At 33.2% G+C, this 10,343-nt stretch overlaps 1 protein-coding gene across 1 annotated transcript in view; it reads right to left on the reverse strand.

Annotated features, from left to right (window-relative positions):
- The window catches only part of LOC106457268 (U2 snRNP-associated SURP motif-containing protein-like), an 80,667-nt gene extending 70,711 nt beyond the window's left edge, over nt 1–9,956 (reverse strand). Inside the window, exon 1 of the mRNA XM_022383107.1 lies at nt 9,719–9,956. Within this exon, the coding sequence (XP_022238815.1) occupies nt 9,719–9,730 (12 nt within the window). The 5' untranslated portion in view covers nt 9,731–9,956. The remainder of the gene's footprint in view (nt 1–9,718) is intronic.
- Between the last annotated feature and the right edge of the window lie 387 nt (nt 9,957–10,343).

A 10,343-nucleotide genomic window follows, 5' to 3' on the forward strand; every position in this document is an offset into this window, starting at 1 on the left:
CTTAAATTTAAAGACAAATATTAAAAAAAACACAAATAAACACCAATTTTTGTGTGTCACGTGGTATGTTGAATGTAGCACTGGTTCAAATTAGATGTTTGTGAAGTCAAAATACTAAGTCTATAGTTACGAATGAATTATAAACTCAAATTACTGATATTGACAAGCTAGAATATAAAATAAGAGCCTTTTATTTTTTCAGTTTGCTCATGTAATAAATCAAACACAGTGGCACTCCCCCACCTCTTTCCATTTTCGGAAACACTCCCTTATATACACTTACTTCTATATAATGACATGAATAACCAATCGAAAGCTCAGAATTTCCCCCTAGTGGTTTTCGAGCCATTTTAAATGACTTGGTGCCATTTCTTTCTTTTGAACCAATATTTTAACGAGGTAGGGTGCGTCTTTAGTCTGTTCGAAATTTCATATTTTTAGACTAAAATACATCTTAGTTACTAAGCTTGATAAATATTGTAGTTGATAGTATTAATGTAGTAATTTTTTATTTTTTTGTTATTCAAATGTATATTAACCCCCCAAAATGTTTTGTTTCATATCCTCCACATGCAAAAGTTTTTTATATAATGTATAATAATTGAAATGCGATTGTATTTTACAAAATACTAGTCTACTAAAACACAGCCAAAACAAGTTACTTTGCACAGACCAAGGTCAGTTTTATGTTACTCGATACGGTAACATGAGTGCACACGAGCCTCATCATTGTAACTTCTGTTTTGTTAGCCAGGTATGGCTGAAAGGTCAATACAATAAAAATAATAAATATATATAAATCTACCGAACCCATACAGAGATTAATTACTGAAAATAACAGATGAAATATAAAGTTTTTTCTTAAGAAATGTTTGATAACTATCTTTGCATATGAAATTTCAAAATTTCCTTAGCATGAAGTCTGAGGGGAGAAGGTTGAGCTCGACTTAAAGTGCATTGAAAAACACCCCAAGATGGACCATGTATAGAGTTGGTGAGAGAATGGATTTTTCCAACCTTCTGGCTTCGGAAAGGAGAGTCTGTGGATGTAATGTGACAACATGATAGGTTGGTGTCAAAGGAAATCAATCTTCCAAATAGCGATGCGTGCACAGACCCAGAAAATGAACATGCTGCTCAAAGGCCCATACTTCTCAACAGAAAACATATGGTGCTGAAGCAAGTCCAAACAGAAGAGCTTGGAACTTCTACTTCTGGTCTTTGTGTAAAAACGTAGAAATTGACGAGAAGACTCTGCTATGGGGATGTGAAGGTAGGCATCTGTAACATCAAACTTGGTCATCCAAAGATCTGGTGTGAAGTGCCACTGAAATTGAAGATAAGATTCCATGGTGAAACAAGGAGGCTGTAGGAAGAGATTGAGTCAAGACAGATTGATGGTAAGATGCCAATCTAGTGTTCTTGGTCACCAGAAAAAAACAAGAATAGAATCCTGGATGAATGGGATTGACCTTCTGAATGGGTAGACACCGACGCCACTGGCACCATCTCGACCTTCCAAAGATCCATGAGAATACACTTAGGAACCAATTCTGTAAGCCAATAGGACAGGTGTCTAAAGTAGAGGGCCATGAGACATGAATAATCGATCCTCCAGTGTTACCCATTGGAGTAGAAGAGAGGCAAGCAGCCAATGACAATAATGAAAACTGTAAACATGCCGTATAAAATTGGGCTTCGAAAGTTTCAGGGATTCCAGCAAAATAGTAAGGCCGAAAAAAGGAGGCCTCCCAGAAATCATGAAGAGGAGTATCACAATACAGTAATAAGAGTTAAATGAATCTGCAAAAATGGAGATCTGGTAAGGGAGATAACAGGTTCTAACCTGGAACCTGATAGATCCTACAACAAATCCAACTGTTGAATGTCCAAATATTCTACAACCAGATGATGATAAGCCAGGGCATGTTGTTCTGATAAACGAGGGAAGCAAGGCATACCAATACTCTCTCATAATTACACTGAAAACATCCCAGCATACACGGCAATATCAGGGGAAGGAGGAAGAACAAAGTAATCCCCCCTCCAAGATCTATCTGACAACAAGGAAGGTAGACTCCAAAGCAAGGGGCGAATCCCCAAAGCTTCACAAACTTATGTAACTAACAACAGAAAAAAGGCAGAAGGTGGCCAATCAGATGAGCCCTTAGTAGAGGCAGCTCTAGGGAAAGAAGGAGCAGAAAACAGTGTCTAAATTTTCCCTAGTATATTCAGGTTCATGATGAATAGCTAATGCTGAACTCCCAGCGGAAGACCCCCAGGGAGCATGAAGGACTTCAACTCATCCTGAATCAGATCATGGACAACCTCCATCGATAGTGAACCCCCCACCCCACACCCGACCACCACCAGACAACAAAGGAGGAATGTACGAGGTCTGGTTAACCCTATGCCATAAACCGTTACAGAGGAATTCATACCTGCTTTTTTTGTGAACCACAAAAGAAAACCAACAAAATATTGGCAATGGGGGAAAAAAACAAAAATAACACCAGACTACTGTCAAAATGCTTAAAAAAAAATGTTAACCACAAAATATAACTCCTACCACTAGTGCTTTGTTGAGAAAAAGTGATTATATTGTCAACATACATTGCCTGCATAGAGACCATGTAAGGGCCAGTGTAAAGTTTTGCAAATTAGATATTGCTGGAGGCAGTCAAGTGGCATATAAAGACTGGAGCAAGCAAACATGATGTTTAGATGGCAAAGATGAAGATCGAGAAATAACTGTAAGTGTCAGTGGAGGTATGTATGTTTTGGAAATAAAAATATTGTATGCAAAATATATTTTAATCTCAACTTCATTTGCCAGCACAGAAGACCTTTCTAAGTATAGTAAAATTGAGGTTTACAATAATTTTCATTAATAATTAACTGACTTGTAAAGCAGAAGCTACTTTTTGTTAATATAAACTAATGTAATTTTACTCCGCAGTTATCATTTTCATATGCACAGTCAACAAACCTGTTATATTGTCACTATCAATTTAAAATGGTGGGTTACATTCCCAAGTACAACCTGATGCAGCTGTAAGTAACTCTTTCTCACACTGTCTACTTTGAACAAAAACTAGTCTAAACAAAATTTGGATTAATTATAAACTGAATGCTACTTCAAAATACCTTACTACCTAATATACTACAAAATAATTGTGAACAAAGAGATCTATGGATCAAACTAAGCAGTGTTGTAATGCTGTATATATATAAGCTAAATACTAGCAGTGTTAGTGGCTCACAGAATGGCTTCAAGTTTGTTTTTGTTTTTTCAAGTACAAATTTTTATATCATAGCTCCATCATCTCTTGATCAATTTGGGTTCTAATTACAGTTTTGGAATCAGGAGGTCAAACTCTTTCGATTGATGTATTTGACCATGCCCAAGGTCTCATAGATTGATGTATTCTAATCCTGCCTAAAAGAATTTCAGTTTGAGGGTAGGCTGGTAGAGATCCCAATGAGTAATCAAATCAAATCAGGTACACACATACCTCACACTTGGTATTGCTGGCATACAAAAATATAGCTAATAAGGAAAAAAGGTCTCATAGATTTATTCAATCTAATCCTGCTTTAAAGAATTTCAAGTGTCATGGCTATTGAGGATTCCCTCATGTTTTTTAGAGTAGAAGCAGTACTGAATTATATATTGTAGTACATGTTATCATGAACAGTGTATCATCCTTTTTGTTAATATTTTAGAACTCATGTGTATATAATTATGCAAGTACAAATGGCAATAAGAGAAATAAATCATTAGTAACTTGTTGCACCATGTTTCACTTGAATACAACTGACATGTATAGATTAGTTTTCCCCTACTGATGATTGTTGTTATAGTAATTCTACTCAGTCAATAAATTGCTTATATTTGCTGATGATTTCAAGGCCTTGGGTGTTGCTGGTTGTGAGGAGGATGTTGCTGCTTTACAAAGATAATAAATTCTCAAACTATGATACATGTCAACAAAACAATTTCCTACCCGTGACACATGGCAGCATTTCTATGAAAAATAAGTTTTATTCAAAGTAAATAAGCCTAAATGATATTGATTCAGCATGTCACATGCTTCTGGAAATTATCAACGGATCACACTTAACATTGTTTAAAGCTATTTTTCCACTTAGAATAAAATAAGTCGTCAACATGTGCCAAAAAATAATTTGCTTACACTTTTTGTGATTAAATAAATATATATTCAGAGAATAAAATACATCAACAATAATAAATGATCAGTTATTTCCATGGCCTTCACCTTCATGGCTAAACCAAAATACATGATAAATTAGCTAGGAACAAATCACTCTTGACATGATTCAACCTATTTTTCCACAGAAAATAAAATACATAAATTGCCAATATGAAACATAATTGGTAGTTAAATACCAGAAAATAATTTGCTTGTATTTTTTGTAATTCAATAAATCTTGTACTCGAAGAATAAGTTACGTCAACAATCATCATTAATTATGAATCATTTATACTGTTATTTTGGTAGTCACACACACTTTTCACAATGTAACTTTGCTACCAATGATCTTCTGCTGCATGCAAGTTATAACTAACAGCTTTGGGCAGTTATGTCAAAACAGACAAAGTTAACATGTTTTCTGAAAGATCCAACAACTGTCCAGTGGAATTTGTTCTTAATTTCATGCCCTGATTGGTGTTCTGATTGATCAGTCTCTTAAGCCATCCAAGCAGTGTGCTGTTGCTAATAGTAGGACAAAGGATTTTAGCTTGTATCTACAGAAATATTGAATATAAGTTTAAAGGTTATAATTTCATTGTGTCAATCACTGGTTAGGCCTCATTTGGAGCATTTTGTTCAGTCTTGGGCTCCTTACCTGAAGAAGGACATTGAATTGTTGGAAAGGGTTCAGAGGAGGGTTACTAGAATGATATCTGGGATAGAATAATTGTCATAAGACAACAGATTAAGAAATCTGAAACTATTTTATTACAAAAAAAAGATTGGAAGGGGATCTGATTGATGTGTTTAAGATTCTTAAGGGAAATGTTGATGGTGAGAATGGTAGGACTAGGAGACACAGCTAATAGTTTTATTTTTTTCACCTGGTGGTTGGCCTGTGGAATGAGTTGCCTTCAGATGTGGTAGATGCAGTAAATTTAAGGGAGTATACAGAAAGGTTTGATAAATTATAAGGGTTGGCTTTGATTTTTTCAGTTTAGTGGATAGCTGGCAGTTGCTTCTTGCAATAAGTCTAAATAAATACATGCGTACTTCCAAGGTTTAATAAAGTTTATGAACTGCAAAGCTTTGTGGATGTGTATGTGCTGAGACAGAGAATAATGTGTCACACACCTTCTGATTGGATATTGTTGAATGAAACTACTCTTACATGACATAATAAAAAATCTGTTGTGATCTTCGTTGCTTTTCTGAGAACTATATCATTTATAGACTCACAGATTAGAACTGCTACTTTTTTTTTGGGGGGGGGGTCATCTCTTCCAAAAAATCAAATCAAACATTCTCCTTAAGGATGTTGAACAAAGTCTGAGAACCCAGCTTACTCTTCCTATCCAGTGGTTCTCAACATTTTTAAATTACGAAACTCTTTTGACATCAAATTTGTGTCAGAAACCCTTCAAAGCATTCATCACTAAAAACATTACCGCAATACAAGCACCTGTATGTACCTATTCTTGCTCACTAATTTAAAACAGTGCAGTGATTTGTTATGCTGTGTCATTATGAAACCTGCTATACTAATAAAGAAATATGATGTAGATGGATTGCAATTATGTGACTAGTATGTATTTACACATTAGAATATGTGGAACTCTTGCATTCTGCAGAATCCCGGGTGAGAAGCACTGTCCTAGGCTACTATGCTGCATTGTTATCATGTTTTACTAAAAGAATATGGCAAGAAGACTATGGACAAGCAAGTTTCTGTTTGTCTAGAAGAGATCCAATTACAGTGTACTGCAGTGTAAAATTATTTTAGTAGTATACATACATGTGTATATCTAGTTATCAAATTTTTTGCATAACATTTCACAATTGCTTAGACAAATCCACACAATCTATTATTTTGAAAGCTTGCTTATGCTAGTACTACAACTTTGAATATCATACACACATTTATGCTGATCGTCTTCATATTTGATGAATAGAAATTTTGTACATTCCCTGAATAGTTGAGAAACTAAGGAATTTTCACACATCTGACAAAAACACAAGAACTAGGGTAAGCCCTTCTGCTATGTCCAAAGTACACTGAAATAATTAAAAATTGATTTTTTTTAAGAAAAAACTTTTGAAAAACTGCTATTCCATTAAGGATCAAGTTCCATTTTTGTAAGTCATTTCAGAAAAGAATGTGGTCTTTTCTTTAGAGGAAATTACTTGTTATTCAGAAAGCTCCTGATAAGGAGCCACACAAAAGATTGGGTAAGAAGATTACATCAATGGGAGTAAGGGAAAACAATGATAAATTGTAATGTAGAGTGATTACATAAGAGAAGGTAAAACGTTATTATTGGAGTTCTGCAAAACTTGATCTTTGTTACTGTTGGAGTGCCTATGGGACAAATTTGTGGGTCTTTATGTTTTTGTATTTATATTAACGATATTGATGGGGGCATAATTAGTAAATCAGGAAAGTTTGGTGATGACATTAAACTCATGGGCATTTTTAAGTGTACAAAGGACATTAAGATACAACAGAATAACTTGGACATATATCTGGCAAATTACCTTTAATTGTACTAAGTGGAAGGTAATGCATTTGCATTAGACCAGCAGTTCTCAAGTTTTAGTAGCCTGAGAGAATCCTTTTTAATTTAACATTTTTTCATGGATCCCCAAACTTACTGATGTTTTTGTTTTGTTTTGAAAAAAAAACACTCCATGTCAGTGGACCCCAGTTTGTGAAATGTTGAGTTAAGACCAATATCTGGCAAATGACCTTTAATTATACTCAGTGCAAGATAATGCATTTGGGTTATCATAATTTGGATCACACATTTAATTTTGATAGGAACCCACTCTGTAAGTGTCTGAAGAAAAGGATCTAATTATAGAGATAAGTCACTGAAGACATCTAGGCAGTGCTCTGTTGCTAGTAGCACAGCTAATGGAATTTTAAGGTGTATTTAAAGATAAAAAAGTGAAAAAGAGGTTATTATATCTCTATATAAATCACAAATAAATTAGACCTCCATTTGAATATTGTACAGTTTTAAGCTCCTTATCTAAGAAAGGATACTAACTTACTATAGAGTTCAGAGAAAGGTTACTAGGATGCTTCCTAGGATGGAACAGTTATTTTCTAAAGATCTCTTAAACTTATTTAATCTTCAGAACAGAAGGGTAGAAGTGATCTGATTGAAATTTACAAAACTAGTTGAGGGGAAGGGAATTCACAGGATAAAGGCCTCTGATTTTTTTGTGCTATATTCTGAAGATAACAGGATGAAAGGATACTAGTTTAAGATTTGAAAACACAGGAAAGGCTCCAGAAAAAGAAAGTTTAATTATACTAATCGGGTGATTGATTTATGGAATAAGTTGCTGTCAGTAGTAGTGGAAGCTGGCATTTTTCAAAAGTTTAAAAGGATTGTTAATTTTGTGAAAAATAAATGGTGGATTCAAGATATTACTTTTCTTAAAAGTAGGTGTGCAAACACAGACTTGAAGGACCAAAATTAAATGTTGCCTGAAGGTCATGTTATCTTGTAACATATTTAATCCGTAATATCTATAGCTATGGTATATTTAATGAACTAGCAGCACAGACCACATTATCAGACTAACTATTCCATATATTTAAAACTATAGCACACCAGTAGTTATAATAAATACATGCAGTACAAATGTAATAATCTTATTTTGCATCATTAAGTGGGATTGAATTGGAGGCTTTGTGTATGCCAAGCATGTGCTCTACCAACTAAGCTACGATAGTTAAACCACTAGTTATTGTTAGTAAGGCACTATTTTTTACAACACAAACAACCACATAGATATGGACTTCAAAATATTACATTTATTATTATCCATATTTAAGTCCTTAATTTCAATCTTACAATTCCACTACTCAAACACATATTCCATTCTATGAACATTTATTACCAATCTCTTAACTATTTAAGCCTCTAGTTTCTCCTATGCTCCATTTGAAATGCACCATGCAACCCTATCATGTAAACTAATAACAATTCATAAAACTGCATGTATATTAGCAAGCCTTGGTCTTCATATATCATTATAATACATAGTATGTCTAGAACTGTTCAACTGTTAACTTCTACACAGTTAATTTACTTACAAGTCTAAAAATTGAAGGTAATTAAAACACTCAAGTGGTCATTGTTTGTACATAAGTTAAAAAATTTTATTCTGAGACTATACACTGTATCAAAATTGTGTACTTAAAAACATTGACTGTTTTGGTGTTTTAACTAAGAGCAGCAGCTGTTACACTATAGTTACATTTCTTAAGCTAGTTTTTTTATGAATCAATAATGAATTTTTTGTACATTAATATATAGTTTTCAACAGTGAAAATTTAAAAATATACATAAGAAAAAGTAATATGTGGTGATGCCATGAAATAAAACATGGCTTAGTAATAAACTAGTTTTAGGTAATGGATCATTGTAAATTATCTTCATTTAGCTGCCTCAGAGTTTCAAAATGCTGTTCAAGAACCTTTAACACATTCCCAAAGTCAAGAGGTATTTTATTTATCTAGGGAGAACCTAAAATTAAATCACAAGTGACTCCAGTGTTTGTTATAAAGAATTAAGATATTTAGATGTCCTTCATAATAATGTGGACATATTATGTGCACAAAATATATTAAACATATTTTATTATGACTGATACTTTTCACTGAAATACAGCAAGAAACTTCAGTTGTAGCAAACAAAATAAGTGTGTTTAATTCAATGTGATATATCAATACTACAAGAAATGGTGAAATAAGCATTCCTCTCTATATGTGAAAATTCCTAGTAATAGTAATACAAACCCACAGGTTCATAAAAAGCTTCCTTTTTTTCTGCTAACAAACATGACCAAAACCATTTTAAATTACTTATACACCTTTCATCACATACAGTGTAAACAATGCAACCACCAGTAATACTGGCATTATATTGGACAAACCCAAAACAACTCGTTTCTTTAATTTTAAATATCACTCAACCTTGTGAAATAAACCTAGATCTTCAAGTAGGTGATGCACTATAATTAATTTACTTCCCGTCTGACAAGCATTTTTTTTCCTTTTCTTCTCATGTGTATTTTTACTCCTAATGTTTTTAACACTTATTCAGTTATTGACTTAACTTCTTTCAGTTTCAAACTTCAATTACCTGACAAAATTGAGATATAACACTAACAGGAAAGCCAACAACCATAAGTTTTTAATAATTAAATGTGCACCAGCTCTATGTTTCAACTCCCTCCCCTGTCTTTTCTGCGAACTAGCCTTAAAGTTAAAAATAAAAGCTAAACAAATTTAATACGTTACAGTATTCTGTACGACCATGCAGTTATTATTATTATAAATACTAGTAGTAGTATTAAGCCTAACTTGGTACTATCTTATGAAACAGAAAGAGACAGCATAGCTTTAGTTTCAAACTTTAGTTTAAATTTAGTAGTCACTACTTAGAATAGTCAACATTTCTAATCAAAAAAGTAAATTAATTTACCTGAGTACTCATGATAATCCTATTTTTAGAAAACGTTAAGCACACAACTGCACTATATTTGCTAAGAATAGGCGCCTAACAATATCAGACACCACCGTTGATTTTTAAGGCCTCGCACAACTACACCCGTTTATCACTAAACAAGAATTAGGCTTAACGTAGTCTTTATTAAATATATATACCGATTTCAGCTTACTAGTTCAACGATTGAAATACTGAAAATGATCCGAATATTTCCAATAATATAGTAAAAGTAGTAGGGGTATACGTTTTAATAAATTTCATTTAAAAAAATATTAATATGAATTGCTATTATTGAAGATGTCACAGAATGCAACTCGATAAATTGATTTTTTATGAATGTAATGTTAGATATTCATTCCGATATATCAATAAGACACAATACACAACTAAACGAATTTGTGTATCTTATAAAACAGTTTTTTATAATTATGCTGTAGCATGTAATTAATTATTATTCCGTGAATGATTTTACTTCATATATTACTACTTTAGCCAATATGCCGGTGGCATTTTTGTAATGTATTGATTTACGTTTGTTTGATAATGAAGCGCATGACTGCACAATGGACTATCTGCACTACGCTCACCGCAAGGTTTGTTT

This window comes from Limulus polyphemus, unplaced genomic scaffold, assembly GCF_000517525.1.
Source record: "Limulus polyphemus unplaced genomic scaffold, Limulus_polyphemus-2.1.2 Scaffold309, whole genome shotgun sequence".
NCBI classification, from domain to species: domain Eukaryota; kingdom Metazoa; phylum Arthropoda; class Merostomata; order Xiphosura; family Limulidae; genus Limulus; species Limulus polyphemus.